Source organism: Hypanus sabinus, chromosome 22, assembly GCF_030144855.1.
Source record: "Hypanus sabinus isolate sHypSab1 chromosome 22, sHypSab1.hap1, whole genome shotgun sequence".
NCBI lineage: Eukaryota > Metazoa > Chordata > Chondrichthyes > Myliobatiformes > Dasyatidae > Hypanus > Hypanus sabinus.
Genome location: NC_082727.1, coordinates 50,886,697 through 50,913,695, shown reverse-complemented (window position 1 = coordinate 50,913,695; position 26,999 = coordinate 50,886,697). Strand labels below are relative to the sequence as shown.

Sequence of the window (26,999 nt, the reverse complement as noted above, 5' to 3'; positions counted from 1 at the left end):
ATAAATTTATATTATTATATAAATTATATTATTATTTTATATTCTTATATAAAATTCTTATATCCTTCTCCTGCCTTGTGGGCATCATTTATTTTAATTTTAGAGTGCTAGGCAGCTGCTTAGAGGAGCCCATGGCTGCTGATTGTTGGGACAAGGTTTGAGGAGTCAGGGTATTTACAAAGCTTTGAAATTTGCACCACCTGGCCTTTCCTAACGATGACTGTGAACAAGCCATAGCCCTAAGAAGCTAATTAAGGTCTGAGACCTTGGTAAAAGTTACCTGAGAGCTCAAATCTATAGGGGGCCCAAACTTTTGCATGGTGCTTCTTTCCCTTTTTTTCACTCTAAAACTGTACAAAACAAAAATAATACACTAATCTTGCTTAAAATTTTGTGAAGAATGCTTCATCTTTATGACTTTTGGAGATCAGTTCATCCTCTACTCATTTAACTATTCACAGTAACAGAAATTTTGACCAGGGGTGTCCAAACTTTTGCATACCACTGTATATGGGAGTCAGAAGGATCTCATAATGTCCGTAACATTATAAATTAGTAAATGGACTCACTGCAATGCAAATCTCCAGTTAAGTGTAGTTTCCATATTCATTTCCTTTGGCTATAATAATGCAGGAACAATAGGAGGCCATTAAGATCCTGGAATTGATCTGTCATTCATTAGTGGGATGACAGATATCCTTTACCCCATATCCTTTAAAAACCTAGGTTAACATAAACCAACCGTTCTCTGATTTAAGTGATTCACAGAGCTAGTATCTACTGTGACTGCGTATTTGCATACAACTTTATACCCTTTGCATAAAGAAATGTTGTTCAACTTATTTGCCAGATTCGAAAACTAATCTTCCCTGCCTTGGACACTCTTGCTGACAGTAAAGCTTTCTCTCAGGTCCCTTTCTATCATTGCCTCTTCACAATTTTACAGTACATATCTGTCAAGTCTTCTTGCAATGCCACCTATCTTGTGTGGACAGAAAATTTGCAGATATGACTCTCCACTGCTTAATGTAAGACATTAATTAATACCATGAAGAGATGACCACCAGCATTACAGTATCGGGTGGCATGAGTGACTTCCTTTAAAAGTGAGTATACATCCATTCCGTCTGCTAGCACGCCCCTCTGTCTACTACTACTGTGGCACACCCCAATCAAATCAAAAACTTGCTACTTTGCAACTCCAAAGCTGTCATTTTATTTCACAATGTTTTACATGAAATTTGGCTAAATGCCATTTGGAAGTTGCTATAAAGCATTTCTAAGGACCTTTCTTTGACAACTCCTTCAATTACTTCCTCACAATTATCAGTCAGATTTGTACCACACGTTTCAAATCCACTGGCTTCCTCTAGTTGGCTCTGATTTCTCTTATGTGCTCAATTACTCTGTCCTAAATTATAAATTTCCAGAACTTCCTCATATCAGATATATGTGAGACACACAGATCTCTAATACCTTCTATTTTTTTCTCTCACTTTTCAAATGTGAGTATATTTTGCAATTTTCCAAATAAAGAAAGAAAACTTGAATGGGCAGAGCTCTTGAATGTGTTAATTTCCACACTTGCTTCCTTTAAATTGTTGGGATAGGAACCAGGAAATACAAAGGATTTGACATCCTGTTGTTCCAGTTTTAAAATCCAATTTCTTTGCTTATGTCAACTTCAGTTTATCTATAATTCATTTCCTGGAAATATTACTCATATTATCATGTTCCCTATTCATCAGGTATGACTCAAAATATATAGTTATTTCTTTATTTTCATGTTTTATAATAGTCCAGAAGACTCTTGGCTATTTCTTTTCCTCCCTCATAATTATATACTAAATAACTCAATCTATCTTCAGAGTCCTTCTGTTACTGTTCTTTTGCCTTCTTTCATTTTGTTTTGCATATAGATGAATCTCAGTGTTATTATTTCAGAGGACCTTTCCTGGGCACAGCATGTAAGTGCAATAACACACAACTATGCCTCTACTTCCTTAGGAGTTTGCGAAGATTCGGCATGACATCTATAGATGTATGGCGGAAAGTGTATTGACTAGCTGCATCACAGCGTGGCATAGAAATACCAATGCCCTTCAACAGAAAATCCCACAAAAGCTGGTGGTTATAGCCAAGTCCATAATGGTTAAAGCCCTCCCCACCAATGAGCACATCTACATGAATCTTTGTCACAGGAAAGCAGCATCCATCATCAGGGGCCTCCACCACCCAGGTCGTGCTCTCTTCTCGCTGCTGCCATCAGGAGGAAGGTACAGGAGCCTCAGGACTCACACCACCAGGTTCAGAAACAACTATTACCCCTCAACAATCAGGCCCTTGAAACAAAGTTAATAACTTCATTCAACTTCACTTGCCCCATCAGTGAAATGTTCCCATAACCCATGGGCTCACTTTCAAAGACTTTGTTTCATGTTCTTGATATCTATTGCTTATTCATTTTATTATTATTATTATTATTATTATTATTATTATTATTATTATTATTATTATTAATTTCTTTTTGCATTTTCACAGTTTGGGTATTTTCACATTGGTTGAGCGTCCAGGTTGGTCTTTCATTGATTCCATTATGGTTATTATTCTACTATAGCTTTATTGAGGAAATGAATCTCACGGTTGTATATGGTGACAGATGTGTACTTTAATAATACATTTACTTAGAACTTTGAACTTTTGCTTTTGCAGCAATTTTTCCTGTTTTATACACCCTTCTTATTTGTATGTAATCTGTGAATCTCAGAAAGAAATTTAGAATTAAAGGAATAATTAAGATGGTTTGGTTTTTAATCACCCTTTTGGGAAGCACTGGAATGGATTTTGACTGAAATAGCAGATATCAAACAATGTAGAAGGCAGAATGACTTGATTACTTGAATATCCAAGCAATGATTGTCATTGAGATGCTGTTTTTGAGAAACAAAATGCATTTGTTGTCATCCTCATTCAATCTAAACCTATATAAGTTTATTTTTAACCACTTGTAGACCAGTAAACCTGTAAGAGGAATACCTCAATGTAAATGAAAAGAGATTTCGGAGGTTCGAAGTGCAGAGAGATCTGAGTGTCCGTGTGAATCAGCCACAGAAGGTCAAGTACAGCAAGTGAATAGGGGATCTAACAGAACATTATAATTCATTGTCAGGGGAATTGCTTGACCCCTGTGAGTGTTAATAAGATCACTTCTGGAGGTATGGGTATAGTATTCGTCTCCTTATTCAAAGGTGGATGTTCATGCATTGGAAATAATCCAGAGAAGGATTATCGGCATGATACCTGGAAAGGTTGAATTGGCATATAAGAAATGGTTAAACAGGCTTATCATGTGGCAGGTGGCATTCAGAAGAATTCCTTGATCCTGAGGGATCTTGACAGGGTAGATATGGAGAAGATATTTCATCTTGAAAGAGCATGTTGAATAAATAGTCATTGCTTAAGGTTGTTACAGCCGGGGGTGGTAGTGGGGATAAGCTTCCAATACCTGTTAAATGCTCCCAATAGTGTGCATGTCAAAAAGCCTCTGACAACCAAGTGCAGCTCCTGGCCTTCACGTGTGGCTTAGCTACTAAGCACAGTGAAACTGTTTCTACAGGCAGGAGAAGGGGCAAAGGTGCTTTAAAACCAGTCATTTTGGGCAGATTGGGTTGGCAGCTTAATTAGGAGAAGGAAAACTCTGATCTCAAACCTCTGTTGCCCTGTGGCTATCCCCACTCATGGGAAAGGATTTGGCAGTAAACCCTGAAAGAGTCCCTAAGGCAGTCCTATGTTGAGTTCAACACTGACTGGCAACTCATGCAATGCTGCTGGTGCCCACCTGTATCAATTCGGGCGGAGCTTAGGGGAATGATAGCATCTAACAGCTTGCATCTTTGGAAACAGCTCTATTTCTATCTTTCATATCTCTTTTTTTTCCCTTTCAAGGTTCTTCTGAAGACCCTGAGCTGTAGTTATATGCTGGCTTCTGTTCTTTGCAGAAATGGGACCGGCTCTCAGCGCCTCACGATCAGCCACTTTTCAATATATTAAGGTGGCCTGCGAGGCTAGTGGGCCTTCCGAGTGCCGGATTTTCGTGATTCTGGAGGCGGACAGATTCCAGGCCGGTGTCACTGCCTGATGTGTGGTGGGAGCACACGGAAGATTGAAAGCACGAGCTGGCTGCTGGCTGTGTGCTAAGAGACCCGAGTTCTTTGGGCACAGAGCTCAGAAAAAGTGACACAACAGACTTTTAACACCATAAATCAGCGAGTTGTTTTGTTATGTCTCCCCTCTCACTGTGAAACGGGGACATCTCTGTTTCCCCTATTAGGGGGAGAGAGAGAGAGAGAGAGAGAGAGAGAGCCTGTTGGTATGTGGAATTACCGGGTGAACGAGTAGTTTTTGGGGTACTGCAAATCTGTGATGCTTTGCTGTACACTTGAATGCTCGGTGGGGGGGCAATGCTTTTTGCTGGTGGGGGAGGGGGACAGTTGTTACTTTGCTACTGCTTATGCGTGGGGGGCAGCTGGGGGGCTTTGGGGTTCAATGAGTTAACTGTCATTCATTCTTTGGGGCACTCCTCTGTTGTCGTGGGTGTTAGTGAAAAAATAGAATTTCAGGATGTATATTGTTTACATTTCTCTGACATTAAATGCTATTGTCAGAGCATTTATTTAAACTACTGAAACCTATTGAAACCAGTCTCTGCTGTTCCTCTGGGCAGAGCAGATGTGTGGAGGGACTGGGGGGGCAGGGCTTGCTCCATGGGCAGCAACTTACTCTCCATCTCATTGTGCTCTGGTTTGTGAATCTAGGCAGCTAGGCTGCAACATCCATAGTCGACCAATGGTCATTGCTTGAAAATAAAGATCCACCCATTCAAGATAGATGTGAGATCGTGAGCCTTTCAAATGATCTTCCTCAAAGAGCAGTGGAAGTAAATTCTTTGAATACTTTGAAGAGAGAGGCAATTAAATTCTTGCTAAGCAAGGCTAATGAAGGATCTAGCAATGAGGTTAAAATCAGATCAGCTATAATCACAGAGTAGGTTTGAAGGCCTAAGTGGCCTACCCCGAACATAATTCATATGCATCGTATTTACTAACTGCATCAAGCACAAGCTTGGCTTCATTGACATTTCATCATCTCTCTCCCTAAGCGAGTGGCATTGCTGAAAGTCATCTTGTGTTTCCGAGATGCTTTCTTGAAGCCAGGTTTGAGTTCATTTCTGGGAATCAGCTCCCTGATTTCCAGAGTCTTTCAGTTCCCCATATAGATTTGCATATATTTGTACTAATTTCTCATCCTTCCTTTTTCAGAGTTCTTTCTCTGTCAACAAGAAGAAAATATTCCCATTTGATTTTCTTGGAAACAGAATAAATTACCTCAGACTTCCCCATATTGGACTTCTTCTGCCACATATGTTTTCCCACTTACTTAACTTCTGTGTGTGCATTTGTAACATCCTGCTTTTCAGACATTAAAACATATTGGTTTGTACTATCTAACAGGGGATTAGTGTATCAAGTTTAGCCTAAAGCCCCTTTCATAGATTCCATATTCCCCATTTCTTCTTGTAGCCTATTAGAATTTGTTAGTTTAAATCTGATTTGACAGTAATTGTTGTTGAAATTGTCTTTATGTGACTAACATGAGAAAAGTGGGCTGGATAAATCTTTCAGCTATAGATTTCCCGGGCCTGGAGGATTAGGAAAGCAGCTTCTCATTTTATGGATTTAGACCCTCTAAGGGAGCATTTATTTACCCCAATCAGTGCTCCAAGCCAACAAGTTTTTACAAATGACATCTAAATAAAAAGAGATTGCAGAGGTCCAAAGTGCAGAGGAATCTGAGTGTACTATTGCATGATTCACAAAAGGTTAGCGTGCAAGTACAGCAAGTGAATTGGCGATCTAACAGAACGTTATAATTCATTGTTTGGGGATTTGAACAGAAAACTAGGAAGTCATGCTTCACTTCTAAGCAGTTTTTTGACTTTCAGAGTATGGGAAGAAAAATAAAATGGGCTGCATTTCCTGTAGGCTGCCCTGATGGTAACTTGACAAAAAGAATCCAGTAAGACAAGGCGCCATGAAAGTTTTGTTCTCTGCAAACCAAGTTTCTGGGACTTTTTTTTTTGCCTTACTTTAAACTGTGATAGAAACCTTACAATATGCTTATTTATTTATTGAGGTACAGTGTGGAATAGGCCCTTCTGGCCCTTTGTGCTGCCCTGCCTAGCAACCCCACGGTTTAATCCTAGCCTAGCACGGGACAGTTTACAATAACCATTTAACCTATCAACCGGTATGTTTTTGGACTGTGGGAGGAAACCAGAGCACCTGGAGGAAACCCATGTGGTTACTGAGAGAACATACAAACCTAGGTAGCTGGTACTGTAAAGCGCTGTGCACTATGCTACCATGCTACTGGGAATGATGCATTCACAGATGTGGTGCACACCAAACTTAAGTTAATCATCACGCCAAGTTTCTGCAAGCAGTTCTCAACAGACTTTGACAATGATCTCAAAATTGAAATAGTTCAACACTTAGGTGCAAGGGCAATGGCAGGCTGCTTTCAAAAATGATTAAACATTATTCTCCACTCCAATTATATCAGTAAATGATCCAGCATAATTTTTAATGTTGATTGTTTAAAATTATATAATTTAAAGTGGTGCTCTAAGAAACTTGTTTTTTTTACTTTTGCTGATAAAGCTATTTTAAGAATTATTAAAATGCATTGGGTTAGCAGTCTTAAATATATCACAGAGAATATTTTAATGTATCACAGAGAAAACCAAAGAGAGATGTTGTAAAATCTTAAAACACAAGGAAGTCTGCAGATGCTGGAAATCCAAAACAATACATACAAGCTGGAGGAACTCAGCAGAACAGGCAACTTGTTTTGGGCTGAAACCCGTCTTCAGGATTGGAAAGGAAGGAGGGAAACCACCAGGATAAAAAGGTTGTAAAGTGTAGTCCAAATGCATTGATTCAAGGGAGATCTACATTTATAATGAGTTTGGGACAGAAACAAGACTTGTTTATAGCAACTGTTTATAGATACATATTGTTCACTTGGCAACAATTTACTCTTGGTTTTATGATTGTGTCCAAAGAACAAAATTGCTCTAATTTGAAGATAGTGGGAAGAGAATAGTGGTGTGGATATTTGTAATCATGTACTTGAAATGTTTGTTAACATGGAATTTGAATTTCTCCTGGAAGCTTTGCCTTATAAATGTCTTGAAAACAAACTTTTTTTTTGTGAGGATGATGAACTGTACATGAGTCATATGCTTTGGTGTACTGGAATGGATAGGTCAGGATTTGGAGTTCTCCATAGCCATGCTGTCCTCTTGCATGATATTAGGCCTTGAATGTTAGGCTTCAACAGTTACAAGTCAGGCAGGGAGCCACAGGAGTTGAAAGGATTCAACAGGTGCAGGAAGAAGAATGCCTAATTCTTTTAAAAGCTTTTATTGTCTAGTTGTGACTGCATGGGCGATTTCTTTAAAAAATCTCTATTTAGTAGAAACATTAGGGAAAACATGTTCAATTTCATTCCAATTTCTTACTGATTTCATTGAAAAATACTTAGAGAAATCCTCCAGAAATCCCTGGGGTGTTAGTTTCCACTGGGTATCTTGGTACACAGATATTTTAGTAAGAGCATTTAATCTATTCTAGAAAGTTTATTTAATTAAAGAAAACTTTATTCATGAGGGTATATTTTAGATGATATTGGTTGAAAGTTTTAGTTCATGTTCTGTAATACTTCTTTACTAAATGGTGTGTTCTCTAATAGAATTAAGTGAAGAGTTGCACCATTAGATGCTCAGTCATTTCAATTTCTCACCCAATAGAAGTCCTTTATTGCTTTAAACAAGCTGCAATACCTAGGAAATAACACAATTAAACCTGATCTTGATTAGTCAGGGCATGAAAGGATACAGGGAGAAGGCGGGAGATTGGGCCTCAGAGGGAAATGCATCAGCCAAGATGAAAAGGCAGAGCAGACTCGAAGGGTTGAATGGCCTGATTTTACTCCTATATCATGTGGTCTAACATGATTAAAACTGTATTAACTGAAAAATGAAAAAAATATATATATGAAATAAAGTTGTTACATGTTGGTAGATCTAACAGTTCATTATTGACATTAAATTGAACAAATATGAAAAATCTTCGCCTGCAGAATGGGGGACGGAATATTTTATGATTAGCATACACAAATGTAGCAGGCTCAATAAGTACACATTCATTTCAAAGGCAAAGATTGGGAGTTTATAGATGACAGACTGAAGTCAATAGTTTTCAACACATGTAAGAGAAGTCCCCCTGTTAAAATTTTTCCTGCCAAAACCTTTCTTCCCTGAAGCTGTTGAACCCTGCAGGGACCAAGAATTTTGGCTAAGAAGTAGAGATGCAATTATTCAATAGGGGAGACCACTGGATAGCAGTCAAAAGTAGAACCATAGGGGTCTTTTTACGTCCAATTTTCTCCCCATTACTCTCTCCTGCACTGAAAATGCTCAGTAATTCCAGTTTCTCACCCAATAGAAGTTCTTTATGGCTTTAAGCAAGCTGCAGTACCCTGGGAAATAATACAATTGAACCCAATCTTGCCGTTGCCGGCCTCTGCAACACATTCTCACACAGAATGCAAAGATAACAGGAACTTTGGCTGATTTTTCTCTACTTTATTCCAAGATGCTGAGGCCAATTGTAGTGCTCTTGCTGATAATCTAAATGAAATGAACATATTCAGAATAGTTTAGTCTTTATTTCCTTTCAGTGAGGCAAGGAAGACCCTGCTATTAACCCTTGCAGTTATTCCTACCAGACTACTCATGATAGGGTTTACACTCTAAATAGAGTTCTAAAGTATAAAACCGATCATATAAGTAATTAGAGTAGAAGCTTATGTTTACCATTTACACTGGTAAACTGGTGGCCTCTCGGCTATTCCCCAAAGCCTTGGACTAAATGGAATTGATGAAGGACAGAATCTGTGTGGCTAAGCATATTTCAGCACATTTCTGTATATAAAACAATCTAACACGGTTTCAATTAATTTTTTTGTAACATTTTGGAGAAGATCATATTGAGCTCCAGCACATTAGTTCAGCACATCTAACGCGGTGGAATCCAACTTCTGTGCAAAGAATTCTTCCACAGCTGAGGCTTTGATGGCTATGTTATGTGATATTATGTGTATCCATGTGAGAAAATTACTCGAATATAAGTGCACATTAAAACCTTTTATCTATTAGAAAATCGTTGGAGGCTAGATTTGCAAATTTTATGCTGCCTGTTTATCTCCATGATATCAGCTTTCTGTCAGGGCTAATTAAGCCATTCACCTGGTGGACACACCATTGGAGGCCCATTATCATCATTGCCTAGCACACATTAGAGCTTGCCACCATTACTTGAAGTCAGGCTGCACTTATTAAATGAGGAAATGCACTGAACCAAGGGAAGAGGCTGACAGTTTTTTCTGCAAATGAAGCCAAGCTAGAAACTATGAAGAATGCACCTAACAGGAGATCAAAGTCATGTTTTGTTTTTCCCGGAGCTACGCTGGAAGCTTTGGTGGAGAATGTACAAAGGCCATTCTGATGCTTCAAGGGAGTGAAAGGTTTCATAGGCACAGGAGCCAAATAACCAGCAAATCCTGATGCATAGAGGAAAACCTCTATGTTCTGGTCAAAGTCATCTTCCAGTGTTGCCCAATTTACTACTCCCTTATTCCTCATCTATCAATCTATAATCATGTTTTGCAATACTCATTCCCAATCGTCATGCTTATTTGCACTCTAACATGTTTGGTACTGCTGTAAGACTCACGTCCACCTAGCTCATTGCACTTCCTTGTTTAGTAAGTGCAGTCTGATTTCAGGTATTAGTGGCAAATTCTAATGCGTAAATACCAGAAACTCTGCAGATGCCAAAAATCCAAAGCATGCACCTAAAATGCCGGAGGAACTCAGCAGGTCAGGCAGCATCTCAGGAAGTGAATGAACAACTGAAGTTTCTGGCCGAGACCTTCCTTCAGGACGAGAAAGGAAAGGGGAAAATGCCAGAATGAAAAGGTGGGGGAATTGGAATGAGGCTAGCAAGAAGGTGATAAGTGAAGCCAGGTGGTGGAAGAGGCAAAGGGCTGGAGATACAAGGAGATAGGTGAAGCCAGGAGGGTAGGAAAGGTAAAGGGCTCTAACGTGTGCTAGGCATTTAAGCTAATGGGCCTCCAGAAAGCTAGAATCACAGAAATAAAGAAGCAGCTTGAAACTTGCCAATCTAGCCTCCTTAAAAGAACTTGCATTCAATGCCAGTCATTTGTACAACCACATCAGCAAGATCTTTCGTTCATTTGTTTGTTATGTGCTGTGTCGTGTAATGTAGGCAATCATGGTCTTTCCATGACCATGACTGTTCTTAGCAAATTTTCCTACAGAAGTGTTTTGCCATTGCCTTCTTCTAAGTGTCTTTACAAGGTGGGTGACTGCAGCTATTATCAATACTCTTCAGTAATTGTTTCAATCATGTCTGTGGTCACATAACCAGGACTTGTGATATGCACCAGCTGCTCCCATGTCTTCATGTGACCCATAACGTCATGTGACAATTTGCCCAAGGGTGACCTGCAGGCTAGAGGAAGGAAGGAGGGCCTTACACTTCCTTTGGTAGAGACGCGTCTCCAACCCACCAGCCACTCAGCAAGTTATCCTTCTGATTTAGAAGGCAACTTGTACACACATCCTCCCTTTGCCTGCTTTTCATCACATCTGGTAAGCCAGATGCCACGATACGTATTGACATCACAACATGAAGAGAGCAGGGAGTGAGCTGTAAGAGTTGAAGTTTCAAGATGTTATACTAAAATTTGATTAATCATCACACTGTGGCTTAACCGCTAGTTACAAGTTCTAGGATAACAAAGAACAAGCAAGATAATAAACCAGTACTGAACGAATCAGCTTTGAACACAGAACTTATAAAGTGACTATTAGTGACGTAAGTAATTTGCTACCTCTTTTACATTTCATTCAGCACAATTTTTTTGTGATTTTATTGAAAATGACACCACTTAATTATAATTGCACAATTTATAATTCTAAAGTGAAAGTGAAAAATCTGGATTATGTCCAGGACAAACACAAGTTGATGGATTGTCACTTCCAAAGAGAAAGGGCATGAAAGAAGTGACCTGACTCAGGCTTTGAAAAGTTTTCATTTGACACCTTTAGGAAATATAGGGAAACTGTTGATTCTTTAATTATTAACTTCAGAATCATGTAAGAAGATTCCTTATTTGACAATAAGGAAAGAAAACAGTTGTTCAATAAGAATGCTGTAAGATTTTGCTCTAAGAGAAACATGTCCTTTGAGCTCTTTGTTGGGAATGAATGAAGTAATGTAATTTGTTACATTAAAGTATCCAGGAGGATATGATAGACATTGTAATGGTATGGTTGGTGGAAGGAGACAGTGGGATGGTTGTAGTGGGGTCTGCGGCTCAAAAACAACCTTGGCTTACTGTGTCGTAAGTGCTTAGTAGACTGTGCCATTTTTTGATGATGAGTAATTATAATGCACAATAATTTCTAAATGTTTCTTTTACATTTGTTTCCCCATATGGGAAAGCCCATATCTGGTGTGCATTTTGGTATCTTTGTCCTGTTGTAAAAGCAATGGACTAAAAAGAAGGAATTAAAAACAGAACGTGCAGCTCAGGCAGCACCTATGAAAAGAGAACAAAGGTGATATTTCCATCAAAAACTCGTCATTAGACCTGGATCAGGGTGAACAGGATTGTCCTGTCAAATCTATTGTTTCAGCCAATTCTTGCCCCACCAAAATTACTTCTTCTTCCTCCCTTGCACCCATGCGTTGTCTCCTGGTCCAATCAGACCATCGCACATTGATACCCTTCACCTTTTAGATAAAGGTTCTGACAAAGAGGTGAGCTGACATATTTACTTAGCTTCTGTTTCTACAGATGCTGCCGGATTTACCAATGTTTCCAGTATCCTCCATTGTCATTTCAGATTTCCAGCATCTGTGGCTTTTCTTTTTCAAGGCTCATGGTTCAAGGTACATTTATTAAAAAAAGTATGCAGTATATCACTGTGAGATTTGTCTTCTTCAGACAGCCACGCAACAGAAAAACAAAGAAAACCAATGAAAAGAAAGAATTAGCAAACAAATATATACTGTATATACCTGCCTAGGAAGGCATTCTTGCTCATTAGCATTAACTGCACCACATAATAGCATCAGCACATTGCCTCAGCCTCTGAAATTTATTCTCTTGACTCCAATGGAATGAATTTCTAGAGTGGAGTACAATATGCTGAAGTCACTACATAGCGCAATCAGGGAACAGACTGTCGATGCTTTCTAGGCAATGGCATGTTTGAGCATTCAGCTTAATAGATGTTTGTAGATGTCGATTTTGAATATTTGGAAAATGTCCCATAACAGCGCACTGGTCAGCACACATCGACACAGCAGCTGGATACTGAGATACATCCAAGGATGTATCTGGACACATCATCCATGATGTAGCCTGAAATCACCAGGTGATTCAGGTCTTTCAAAGTCAGACACCCTCACCCAGGTGACACAGCCAAGGTTGATCAGGTCCCAGCAGCACTGGTTACACTTCTTGGTCCATAGCCATATGGAGTCATGCTCATCAGCCCCTGGACATTGACATGAAACAATTTTGCTAAACCTGGAATTCCAAGAAGAACTTAATGGTGGAAGATTATACAGCATGAGGCTAACTTCTATAATATCTCAGTTTCCAGCATCAAATTCAACTACTTCGAGATCAAATGCAGCAACTGTTTTTCATAACAACACACACAAAACACTGGAGATCAGACAGCATCTATGGAAAAGAATAAACAGTCGACGTTTCAGGCTGAGACCCTTCTTCAGAATAAAAAGTTTGACCCTTTTTCAAACCAGTCTAATGATATCATTAATTCCAATCTGCAGAAAATCACTCTGCCCCCACCAACATTACTCATCCATCTCTTTGAATAAAACTGCAAGTAGATGGAAATAGACATTCCACCTGAAATCAGAGACAGCATCTGAATGTGAGGATTAAGAAGTTAAAGAAATTTCACTATCTTTTTGCCTCCATTTTTAACCTATTAAGACTAATGAACCTTTCATGATAGACAGATTGCAGTTCACACCATGTAATGTATCCTGATCATTACTCACCATAACAATCCCTCCTGATTGTTCAGCTGTGCACATACTCATAATCGGTGCCATTCCAATGGTAGTTCCCTGGAAATACACGCCACTGTAGATAGATAATATGCACACTTCATCATATTCTGAATTTGTACAAAACTTAACATTCTCAAAATTTCAGCACCTCATATTTCTTAATTCACATTTCGAATGAGATATGGTTTGCAATTTGGACTTTGGTGGGATGTCTACACTTTGACAACTGAGATAACAAGAGATTTGACAGAGGCTGGAATTCCAGAAGTACACAACACAAAATGCTGGAGGAACTCAGCAGGTCAGGCAGCGTCTGTGGAGTGGAATAAATCGTCGCTGTTTCATTGACTGTGCAGTGGCAAAACTAATCCAAAATCAAAACAAAACAATTGCTGCTAGCCTACAACTGTCATGGGGTTGTTATATTTGCATGACACATCCTCAGCTCCAATAAAATGATTGCTTCAGAGCACCAAATCCTTTATTTCAATCCTTTATTAGCAATTAGGAAACATACAATCTTGAAGCGATGAACTTAAGTGTACTAAAATGCAAGCTAAGCATTATTCAGTGATAAGAAGGAGTTGGCAAAGATATGATCTTTGCCAGTCCCAAGCTACAAACTGCAGCGTAGTAATCAAGGATATGCAACTTATTCCCTTCGCTCTTACCATGCCTTAACTAATGTGACCAGTTACCATAATAAACACTCAACACAGAATACAAAAGAAATAGAGAAAAAATACATGGCTCCTACTGACTGTTTACTTCTCTATATATCCCTCCTAACCTGCTGAGACTGCAATATTCTGTGTAAGTCAAATTGATTATTGTACTAATCAAATTATTAGTCAAAGCAGGGAGGTTACGCTGCAACTGTACAGGGTACTGGTGAGGCTGCATCAGGAGTACTGTGTACAGTTCTGGTCTCCATACTTGAGGAAGGATATACTGGCTTTGGAGGCAGTGCAGTGGAGGTTCACCTGTTGATTCCAGGGATGAAGGGGTTAACCTATGAGGAGAGATTGAGTCGCCTGGGACTATACTCTCTGGAGTTCAGAAGTATGAGAGGGGATCTTATAGAAACATACAAAATTTTGAAAGAAATAGATAAGATAGAAGTAGGAAAGTTGTTTCCATTGGTAGGTGAGACTAGTTCTAGGGGACATTGCCTTAAGATTCAGGGGAGAATATTTAGGATGGGGATGAGGAGAAACTATTTTTCCTAGAGAGTAGTGAATCTGGGGAATTTTCTGCCCAGGGAAGCAGTTGAGGCTTCTTCACTAAATATATTTAAGATACAGTTAGATAGGTTTTTACATAGTAAGGGAATTAAGGGTTGTGGGAAAAAGGCAGGTAGATGGAGCTCGTAGATCAGCCATAATCTTATTGAATGGTGAGGCGGACTCAATGGGCTGAACGGCCTACTCCTGCTCCTATTTATTATGTTCTTCTGTAGGCATGTTGAAGAATGTGGGTCCATTAGTCTCAATGTCTCAGCAACATGTTGCCAGATTGATATTTCTCATATGTCCAAATCATCAGATTATCAGTTAAGGGAACAACATTGTGCCAAATTAAAGGACTTAACATCGAGAAGTATTTCTAATCACTAAACAACTAATCTAATAAATGGTTGAATATTCAATGTTAATAGTGTATCTTAAAAGTATCGCACCGAATTCCTAGGTAATTGGACTAAGTTTATGGCAAGAACCGTGACATACTAATCAGTTAAAAGTGGCAGTGTTTCCTACAAATTGCATGGAAGGGCATAATGATTGATTGATGTGTAAACCTACTCCAGCATAATGCTGGATGTTCCTATTAAATTTTATAATATTAATGCTTTAATTTTCAAGATTTTAGTTGGATTTCAGCCATACAGTATATATTTTCTTAATGAAATAGAAAGAAAACCAAACAAACAAATCAAACTGCTCAAATGGTGCAGTTTTTTTCCATCTTCCTTTTATTCATGACCCTAATTTAGTTTCACCTTCAAACTGTTTGCTGCAGATCGAGGATGCTAAAGAGCTGATTTTCTTGATGACAGTGGTGCACAAGTTTTTGTTTTGAAGAGGAAGGCAAAATGACAATCCAAATACAATCAATGATCGTCCTTAGGAAATATTTTAATCATGCTTAGCAAGATAATTTTGTCACAATTAGTTTGCAAAAACATTAATTTTCTGATTAGTTTGTTAAATTTAAACTATACATACTTTTACATAGTTAGATTTTAAATATAAAAACAAAACATACAATGCCATCTATGTATCTCACTGCCTCCCCAAGTTGTCTCTCTGCTTCCCTCCTCACTGTTCCTCCACGGTCTCTCTTCCTCCCTCCTCATTTCCCATTTCCATTCTTAGTGTCCAGACTTTCTTCCCACTCACTATGACCACAATAAACGCAGAATGGAAGCCAGTAGCTCACTGTTAATAAACTGCCAGTCTGCTGAATGCCAACACCATCTATACAAAACAATTTACTTTTGCCATTGTGTCTGTCAGTTATTTTGATTGCCTGATATCATTTACTTGTGTTATGAGTTGTGTTTTGTGTTTGTTTGAGATGAAAAAAAATTATATTCCGAATTTTTTCGGTAAATAATCTTTCAAAAAGATCTTTCAAAGTGCCACGCAGTTTTTAGGCCATGTAAAAATTTCCTGCTCAGAGCAGTAGTTGGTGTAAGAAAAATTAGAATGAATACTGTTAATATCACATGGATGGGTCCTTGCTTCCTCCTTCCTCTTCTTCATTATGTTCCTGGTTTCTAGCTGCTCCATTTATAGCTGGCAGCAAGGGCTGCACCTCATGATGTTGAAATTGCCAACCATGGTATCTATTCTGCCAGGACCCAATGCTCTTCCAAATTATCCGAAGAGCATGTTGGTGACATATCTGTGACTTCCATATCAGAGTCAACAATCATGATCGGCAGTTGCCCTGCGACAGTTATTAAAGTGGGAAAGCCATGGCAACGAAGCAGTTCCACTCTCTCGACCTCAGAAGTCTGGGTCTAGTGGTACAAGCAAACATCTCAAACTGGGGTCTTCCTTGGTTGCAGTGGATGACCATGATGTCATCTGCGCCTTGTCAGGCCCTTCGCTCTCCATGGAGCACTGCAGTGTCACCGATCTGGCCATTGGTTCTTGCTGTGAATCTCATCTGACCAGTCTGCCGGTGCTGACTTGGCATGCTATGGAAGGCATGCCCCTATCTCGCCAGGGTGGCTAACCTCACCTGGTTTAGCCCCAGAACTCTGCTTTCAGCAGTCATGACTAGCCCATTGCCATTAGCCTTGTTGCCGTGAAATTGCTTTGACATCACCTTCTCATTGAAAGCACTTATCACTAATTATATCATGATGGAGATCCTTTGCTATCAGCCACGTCACCATGTAACTTGACATCGGCCAACAGCAATCCAGCTGGTCCTAAACTGTAGGTTTTTGATGACTCCTTTCAGTATTACTGGAGTGGGAAGGGCAGCTTTTCTACTCACTAGCAGGTAGTCAAGCATGCAAAGTTAAGAGAGAACTTTAATTGGAGCTCTGAGCTCCAGTGGGACAAAGCTGGCGTCGATTGAGGTCAACGATGATTGACATCATGACCTGTCTGCTCCGAGTACTTCCCATGAACTTTCACTGGACACATGCCTGTTCTGCAAAGCAGTTCCGCTTTCACATGTGCCGATGTATCGCAGATGTCATTGAATGAGTGCCATTGGAAACTTGCTGGTTAGACCCCTCAAAGCTGTAATAATAAACAAACAAACTTCCCCATTCCCGGTCCAAGATACTGACATTCTATTGTGAGAATGCCTTCATTCATTCCAGCTCTTCCAGTACTTCTACATACTCCTAAACTCAATGACCTATGCTGTTAGGTGTCAATGTTACAGTCATTGATTGCCGAATAATTATAGAGAGTGATGCAGAGTTTCAGAGAAGGTGTGTGAGGGCAAAGTGGGTGAAACAAAGGGAATGACTGTAATGGGGTGAAATGATGCAGCTATTGAATGCACTGCTGAGCTCCTTTGTCTGAATAAAGTCTTGCTGATGAGAAGTCTGGATAGTGTGTAGTCTGGTCTCTGGATGTGCTGGGCAGGCCAAATGTATTCAGATTTTGAAATTACTCATAAATACTCAATTATAAGGCAACCGAATGGTCCTCCAGTATGATAAGAAGGGCTCCTTACCTTATAATCTAATCCCTTATGACCTTTCACCCTACTGCCTGCCCGCACTGCAATCTCTCTGTAATTGCAATACTTTATTCTGCATTCTTTGATTGTCCCCCTGGTATTACCTCAGTGCACTGATGTAATGAAAACTTTATAAACTGTGTGCAAACCAGTTTTCCACTGTAGCTTGGTAAATGTGGCAGTAATACACAAATTTATCAAATTACCAATATCAATGTTGATATATCCTGATTAATTAGTTAATATTTTTCTTGTGAAAATGGATAAAGTCTACAAATCATGAAGGTGGCAAAGATTGAACAATAAAACATATTATCAAATTATAAAAATGCAGACAATAAATTTCAGTTACAGAGCTGTAAAAATCAGGTTTGAATTCTGGCAACTGTGAAGTTAGATGTTTTTGATCAGCTTTGTTCTAGAGGTGCTACAATTGGCCTGCATTAACAGGGAAAATGCCAAGATTTCTCATCTGGATCATTATCCAGCGAGTCTCAGCGAACAGGTTTAGACTTGCTAACAATGACCAATGGTTAGTATCTGCTATTCAACTTTTTTTTCACTCAGAAGTCTCCCCAACAAAGGCTCTGAGCATATCAGAGATGAAGATAAAATTAGCAAGAAAACTTTGTTGTCTGGAAGAGGGTGTTAACGGTATTCACAGACAAAAGCTTCAGGGTATTTCTCAGTTTGCTGTTCTAACAGAGGAAATAACTTAAAATGATTTATGGTGCATTTTCTGCTTTGAATGCACCATCAGTCATTCAAAAGTGCTTCCACTGCGAACTATCATTAGAATTGCATACTTTTTTATGACTGGCAAGTGCTTCATACACAAGTAAATATTCTAATTAAAAGTCATGTATTCTTCATTTCAAACAAAGATATTTTATGAGATGCTGCTTGTTCTAACTTTTATACTTTCCTAATGCCCTTGTTGTGATTTGACATATTCAAACTACATAACTTTTTTTGCAAATACTTGTTAAGAATTAGTCGAGCTCTGAGATCAGCTTCAGCTCAGATATTCCTTTACCTGGGAAAGTTAGTGGCAATTTGCAAAATGACCAGATGCAATTAGAACTTATGTGTTCTCCATTTTTAACCATTTAAATTCCCTTTATTTCTAGGGTTTGACCAAAAAGTCACTAACTTGTGCAGCACAGAAATATACCCCATGCGTCCATGCCGAACATGATGTATATTTACACTAATTCCATTTGCCTCCATGGGTCTCTACTTCTTTTCTTTCCAAACACCAGTCCAATTGCCCTTTAAACATAATTGTATCTGCCTCCACTACTTCCTTGGAATCTAGCAACTGAATTGGCATGTTATTTTTTGGCAAAGTGGGAAAATTACTTCCATATACATGGGGCTTCATGGATATTTGGGTAAGAGTGAGCAGTTTCAAGTTCCTGGGTGTCAAGATCTCTGAGGATCTAACCTGGTCCAAACATATTGATGTAGTTATAAAGAAGGCAAGACAGCGGCTATACTTTATTAGCAGTTTGAAGAGATTTGGCACGTCAACAAATACACTCAAAAACTTCTCTAGTTGTACAGTGGAGAGCACTCTGACAGGCTGCATCATTGTCTGTTATGGAGCAGCTAATGCACAGGACTGAAAGAAGCTGCAGAAGGTTGTAAATCCGGTCAGCTCCATCTTGGGTACTAGCCTACAAAGTACCCAGGACATCTTTAGGGAGCAGTATCTTAGAATGGTAGTGTCCATTATTAAAGACCTCCAGCACCCAGGGCATGCCCTTTCCTCACTGTTACCATCAGGTAGGAGATACAGAAGCCTGAAGGCACACACTCAGCGATTCAGGATCAGCTTCTTTCCCTCTGCCATCCGATTCCTAAATGGACATTGAAGCTTTGGACACTACCTCACTTTTTTAAATATACAGTGTTTCTGTTTTTTCACATTTAAAAAAATATATTCAACATACATAATTGATTTACTTGTTTATTTATTTTTATGTTTTATTTTATTTATTATTTTTCTCTCTCTCTGCCAGATTATGTATTGCATAGAACTGCTGCTGCTAAGTTAACAAATTTCCCATCACGTGCCAGTGATAATAAACCTGATTCTGATTCTGACCCCCTGCTTCTTGATTATCTCTCTTTAATTCAGAAGATTCAAAGAAATTCGAATCTTAAGTGGCATTTCTATGAGATGTGGTATTGGTTTCTTACACCAATTTTTTTCCATGCAATGTACTGTACTTTCATTCTAGTTAATACACATCACTTCTGTTTCATAGAGATGTAAACAAAGGTTTGCATTGCCCAGAGGAGTCAAAACACAGATTACCCACAATTTAATGAATTCATAAGAATGAAGGGAGATCCCAATAAATGCTAGTGAATGGTGAAAGGCCTTTACCATGGGATGTGGAGAGGATGCTTCCTCTGGTGGAGGAATTTCTGTAGCCAGAGAGTGGTGGATCTATGGAGACCAAGTCATTGGGTATATTTAAGGCAGAGGTTGATAGATTCTTGATTAGTCAGAGTATGAGGAGTTATGGTGAGGGGGAGAAGACAGGAGACTGGGCCTGAGAGGGAAATGGCTCAGCCATGATGAAATGGCGGAGTAGACTCAATGGACCAAAAGGATCCTAATTCTTTTCCTATATCTTATGGTCTTATGGACTTAATTGAACACTAAAAGTGGCTTGAGTTTCTTACTCTTGTATTATTGCTACAGTTGTTTAAACTATAACAGTATCAACATTCAAAGTTCCAGGCAGAAGGAAGAACTGAAACAAAAGTGTGGATATATTTGACCAAATGGTGGATCTGTGCAATGTACCATGAACTCAACACAACTGCAACTTGATTAACTCGAGGAACTGCAGAATACCTACCTTACAAGCTGGGCATTGTCATGTGGTTTACGGGACAGTAGTTTCACCTTCCTCCAGTCAAGGAACTCATTGAGTGTAGTAAATGGGTCACCAGTTATTGAGCATTTGTCCATATCAGTCCAGACTTCCACTCCAACTAGAGCAACTCGAATATTCAAGGGTCTGTAAAACTACAAATTATTGTAGCCAAATGGGAAAAAGCAAAACAAGTATGAATGGTTCAGGATTAATATTAGTCAAGTCCGTTTATCTCCACTTTAAGGCACTGAATGGCTAAAGGTCTTAAAATGGCTATAATTTATCATATGAATCAAAAAGTAGTTTCAATTTCATTTAAACTTTTTAACACTGCACCTTTTCATTATTCACTGTTACTAGTTACTGTAATTGAAGGCAAAATAACCGGGTAAGAATACTGAAGACACAAGAGAGACTGCTGATGATGGAAATGCAGAGCAGCGCACCCGAAATGCTGGAGGAATTCCTGATAAAGGCCCCGGCTTGAAATGTCAACTGTTCATTTCCTTCCGTGAATGCTGCCTGACTTGCCGAGTCCCTCCAGCATTTTGTGTGCGTTATCGAGACTACTGATGTTTGTATCGCACATCCAATTTTATCTGAAAGCCAGAATTCATGAATATATGAAAGAATTTAAAAAAACATACTTTTAGCTCTTCCCTCTGCACCCCCTCCTCTTTTCTTTTCTCCTACAGACCACTCTCCTATTAGATTCCTTCTTCTCCAGCCCTTGACCTTTCCCATCCACCTGGCTTCACCTATCACCTTCCAGCTAGCCTCCTTCTCCTCACCCCCCCCCCACCTTTTTATTTTGGCATCTTTGCCCCTTGTTTCCAGAAGATGGGCATCAGCCCAAAACGTCAACTATCTATTGATTTATATAGATGCTGCCTGACCTGTGATTTCCCCCGGTATTTTGTGTGTGTTGCTTTAGATTTCCAGCATCTTCATATGTTCTCATGTTTAATCATTTTAGGCCGTCTGCTTCGAACAAGGATTCCCAACCTGGTATCCATGGACCCCTTGGTTAATGGTAAGGGGCTCTGGTATTAAAAAGGCTGGAAAACCCTGGTTGTGATAGACTATGGAAGACCATTAGTAAATAGTGCAGGACTCTCTTTATTCACTTGGTGAAGAAATACACACTTTCCTGGATCACAAAAACATTATAACAGATAGTCCAGTAGATTTTGCATTAATACATCCAGGAACCTGAACATTGGTGATTTCCTGCTCTGGGATGGTGAGAGTCATTAAAGTGAAATGCTGTAGACCAAAAGAAACTTCCATTTAAAATAATCACTATTTTGCAAAGGCAACAGAGACAACTATTGTAGCTTTTTTGTTTTTTTTAAAAAACTCTGCTATTGGCATTGTTAGACGCCAAAACTAGCCCTTTCACCAGCTTGTTTTAATGAACACAAAAAAATCGTAAAATTTAATGAGTCAGAATCAGAATCGGGCTGACGAGGTAACAGGACCATAAGAGGCTTCAGAGGGTTGGAGACTCCGCCAACTCAAGGTTCCCTACCATTGAGGACATCAACAAAAGTTAGTGGCTCATGACGGTAGCATCCACTATTAAGGGCCCTCAGTGGATGGGACATGCCATCTTCTCATTACTACCATTAGGGAGGAGGTACAGGAGTCTGATGACCCAAACAACGTTTTAGGAACAGCCTCTTCCCCTTTGCCATCAGACTTCTGAATGGTTCATGAACTCATGAACCTTGCTGTTCTTCTTTTGCACTATTTGTTTGTTTGTTTGCTTGTTTGTCTATTTATTTATCTATCTATCTAGCTATTTATTTATTTATTTATTTATGTATGTATCTATCCATTTATCCATTTATTTATTTATTTATTTATTTATTTATTTTCATCGCAACTTTTAGTAATTTGTCATGCTTGTACTGTACTGATGCAACAAAACAACAAATTTCTTGACTAATGCCAGTGACAATAAAGCTGATTCTGATTCTGACATCATTGAGCCTTGAAGCTCAGAACTCATGCAGGAGCAATTACACATCAGCAAAAAAATGGCTTTCTACTTTTAGGAGGGAATGAAATACAATTTTGGTATGTAACACCTGCAGCCAGATTTTATAGTTCTTGGCATTGTAAAATAGCTGAAGCAACAGAAGGAAGAGAATTAAGGTTTTCATTCAGCCCTGTGAATATGCTTTTGGCAGAGACAAAGGCAAAGAAGGGCAGTTGTGTTGCACAGCACATAAGAGTATGTGGAAGAGTTAGGACAGAATCAGGATACTATTGTTGCTCATTTCCCATGTCCCTTCTTGTCTAGCTCTTATCAATAAAACCTTCTTTCCCTTTTTTCCATGTAGTTCACTAGTTTTATCGTAAAAAAAAAATACATTTATACTCTGCTTCAGTGACTCTTCATGGTAATACATCCTGCTTCATTCTCAATTAAGAAATTCCATCAAAAGCACTTTTTAATATTTTGGGTATCATTTGTTTTGATGGTTCAATATATTTGAAGGTAAGTTTTGTTCCTCCCTGCAAATACAATCATAGTGTCTACACAATTCAAATCTTCCACAAATTTAGGTTATTTCTCAGCCCCTCTATTGAAGAGGAAAGGAACATAGCTTGTTTGCTGTTTCTTGTTTCTAGGTTTCAATTATCTGCCTCTGATCTTATGAACCAATTTATTTGTATTCATTCCATGTCTTTGTGTTCATTTAATAATAATATGGCAACTGGAATTGAATGCAGTAATTATGGCTCAATACAAGTTTAACTTTATTTCTCAGCTTTCCAATTTATATGTCTTAAAGTAAGTTCTTGCACTTCATTTACTTTTTTATAGCCATATTAACCTGCTTCAATATTTTTAATGATTTGCATTTGGTACCACAAAATCCTCTTGTTTCACTACCGTGTCTCTTATTCTCAAGTAATAGGAACTTTTGCTTATATCTCACACTTACTTCTGGTGAGGTTCACCTGTCAAGAGTAAGAATGATTTACTTGTCATTTTTCAGCTGTCACACTTTCTCCTCCAATTTAGTGCTCTCCACAAATTTAGATCAATCTGCCACTCTGAACAGTCCATGAGACCACGAACGCTGCCTCATTATTCCTTAATGCGCACAATTTATTTTATAATTTATTATTTTTTTTGTTTTGCATTGAACTGCTGCTGCAAAACAACTTCCACATCATATAAATCAGCAAAAATAAACATCATTCTGATTTTATTCTTCATCCCTGCTCTAGTTTCCATCAAGGAGAGAGCTAATTGTCCAATCGTTTCCTGGCTTTAACAAGTCCTGCATTGGTTCTCTTATACACGTTCAATAAAAGATTTTTCCAACCGCCAGTGTAGAGCTGAGCTGACTACAGATCCCTGGAAGTGTTCTCATGGAGAGATTATGCTATGTTGATCAGCCTGTTATACTTTTCATAGGACCTGGGATCCATTTATTGTGGCCTCCATATCTGTGAAGCCACCAGTCCATAGTACAGAGATATCAGTTTTACTCTGCTTTCACTTTTAAGGAAGTTAATTATACACCCTCCCTGAACAATATGTCAATAATTTTTCCTAAACTGCTAAGTGGCTCATGTGTCATATATTGTTTGATGCTTCATGGAATAGTCTAACTACAATGACATTTAAGACAATGGTGAACAACTTACTGACTAAACTATACTGTTAGTAAACGTGGACTATTGATCATAAGCTAGCAGTTTATATATTTCCCAAATGGCACCAAAACAAGAAGATTATGTAAACTTCTAAGGCATCCAGAGAGGTCAAGTTTTTGTTTCGACTCATTGAATTTGTGTTTAGAGGCTATATTCTAATGTCTGCCAAGCTGATTATATACATATGTAACTCCTCTTGTTCTTCTTCCTAACATAAAAATAAGATTATCCTCTTTAGTAATACTTAACAAAATCATTGAGCAGTTGTGTAGTAAGATTAACAACAAAGTAAGTCCAAAGAAACATGAAGCAAACCAAATACACCATATTCTTTCAATTGTCAGGAACTGCAGAAAGTTGAAAACTCAGTCAGGTCCATCGTGGACATCCAGGACATCTTTGAGTAGTGATGTCTCAAAGAGACGGTATCCATCATTCAGGATCCCCATCACCCAGGACATGTCCTCTTCTCATTGCTACCATCAGGAAGGAGGTACAGAAGCCTGAAGGCACACACTCAATGATTCAGGAACAGCTTTGTCCCCTCTGCCATCAGATTTCTGAAGGGATATTGAACCCATGAACACCACCTCACTATTGTTGATTTTTCTCTTTTAATGTAATTAATTTAACTATATATTTGTTCAGTAATTTACAGTTTTTTACATTATTATTATGTATTGCAATATTCTGCTGCTGCTTAACAACAAATTTCACAACATATGCCAGTGATATTAAATCTGATTCTGATTCACATAACTCTGAAGACCTTAAGGCAGGCAGATTTTTTTGTGGGAGCAGGGTGGGGGAGAAAGCAGGTATAGGTTTTTCAGCCACAAACACGAGAAGATCTCTAGATGCTGGAAATACAAAACAATACACAAAAAATGCTGTAGGAATTCAGCAGGCTAGGCAGCATCAATGGAAAAGTGTAAACAGTTGACATTTCAAGCTAAGACCCTTCATCAGGACCCTTCAAGAAGTTTTTGAGTGAAGATTTGAGCTAGTAATCTTAACGCTCACCTTCTTTTTCTTTCCCAAATCTGCCGTGCAGATATTACTAAGTCAAAAAAACTTGTACAATGACTCCTTGTCAGAAGAGCAATGAATAAGATCAAATATCCGCAAATTAACAAATTACTACATTTGTCACACGACAGTATTTGTTCCACTCCCTTCTCTATTTCTCACTTACTTGGGAAAAATTGTTTTATTTAAATACTTTGCTGCATGCTTACCTTATCCACAAAGTTGCCAATTTCTATCAATCTTTGTTTGGTCTTTTCCAAATCCTTTCCATGTTTCTGAAACTGAATATGCGGAAGACACTGATAGTTAAGTTTATGCTGCCTTACAAATTTTGTTATATCTACCTTAATATTTACACTTAAGTCAAGAAAATTGACTGGCTAAACAAGTCAGTGAGTAATGTAGCTGCAAAATGCTGACATTAATAAAAGTGATTATTTTATTTCAAAATTTCTGATTATTGACATCACTGAACTGGAGGTCCATGATCATGACTGTTCTTGGAAATTTTTCTTCAGAAGTGGTTTGCTATTGCCTTCTTCTTAGCAGTGTCTTTAAAAGACAGGTGACCCCCAGCCATTATCAATACTCCAGAGATTGTCTGCCTGGCGTCAATGGTTACATAAGCAGCACTTGTGACATGCACCAGCTGCTCGTATGACCGTCCACGACTTCGGGTGACACTGATCATGGGGCTAAGCAGATACTACACTTTGCCTAAGGGTGACCTGAAGGCTAGTGGAGGGAAGTAGCGCCTTACACCAACTTTGGTAGGGGCATATCTCCATCTTGCCACCCTAAAAAGGCATCGAGTTTAGATATCCTTATCAACATCATTGGACATGTTTTGTTTCAACATACGGATAATTATGATAATTAGCTGTGTGTGAATTGGCTACTGTGCTTCCTAAATTGCACAAAACGTGATTTGGCTGCAAAGAAATGAAAAGTCCCTTAGACTTACAAGATGTTGTATAAATGCAAGCTTGGTTTTGTTTTTTTGTAAAAATGACTCTGATGTTTACTGCAAGTTAAAAGTCACCGCTGTTTATGATTGCATATGTTACAACAGCAGTTTTGTAACTAATAAATCATATTAAGAAATGCTTCATGATCTGGTAACTAATTGTACACAGCAAACTGGTCCAACCACAATATTGTGGTTTGTACTGACTGGTCTTAAGCTATGGGAAATAGAGAAATAAACAAGAATTCAGTCACAGCATATGGTGTGATTTTATATGCACCATAATCACAGCATTTTTTTGTTGGAAGCATCAGATTTAGAGGTGGGAAGAGTCAGTGAGTCATAGAAAAGGACTGCATAGAAACAGGCCTTTTGGCCCATCTAATCCATGTTGAAACTATTTAAACTGCCTACTGCCATCAACTTTCACCATACCCCTACTATCCATGTACCTATCCAAACTTCTCTTAAACACTGAAATTGAGTTCACATGCATTTGTGCTGTCAGCTCATTCCACACTCTCACAACCCTCTGAGTAAAGATTCTCACATTCCCCTAAAGTTTTTGTCTTTCTCCCTTAACCCATGACCTCTAGTTGTAGTCCTACCCTCCTAACTCAGTGGGAAAAGAATGCTTGTATTTACCCTATCTACACCCCACATAATTTTGTATACTTCTATCAAATCTCCCCTCAATCTTCTGCACTCTAAGGAATAAAGTGCTAACCTATTCTATCTTTCCTTTTCACTTCAGGTCTTCCAGACCCAGCAACATCCTTGTAACAGAGGAAGAGGGAGTGGAGGTAATTTCAGTTTGTTTGTAAATGGAAAACTGCTATCCTTCATTTGGCTACCTAATTTAGATCCTGTTCCATTCACTTTTCATGAACTCCAATGGTATAAACACCACTAGTTTACAGTGGAAAATGTATGGAATTGAATTGCACAAAACAAATA

General features: G+C 38.7%; 1 protein-coding gene across 2 annotated transcripts in view; it reads right to left on the bottom strand.

The window, feature by feature from the left end:
• LOC132379600 (disintegrin and metalloproteinase domain-containing protein 12-like) overlaps positions 1 to 26,999 on the bottom strand; it is a 364,937-nt gene that overhangs the window by 84,609 nt on the left and 253,329 nt on the right. For both annotated transcript variants that reach the window (XM_059947703.1, XM_059947705.1), the window contains 3 exons: positions 25,285 to 25,356; positions 20,351 to 20,520; positions 13,251 to 13,335 (listed from right to left, as the gene is read on the bottom strand). In XM_059947703.1, the coding sequence (XP_059803686.1) occupies positions 13,251 to 13,335; positions 20,351 to 20,520; positions 25,285 to 25,356 (327 nt within the window). The remainder of the gene's footprint in view (positions 1 to 13,250; positions 13,336 to 20,350; positions 20,521 to 25,284; positions 25,357 to 26,999) is intronic.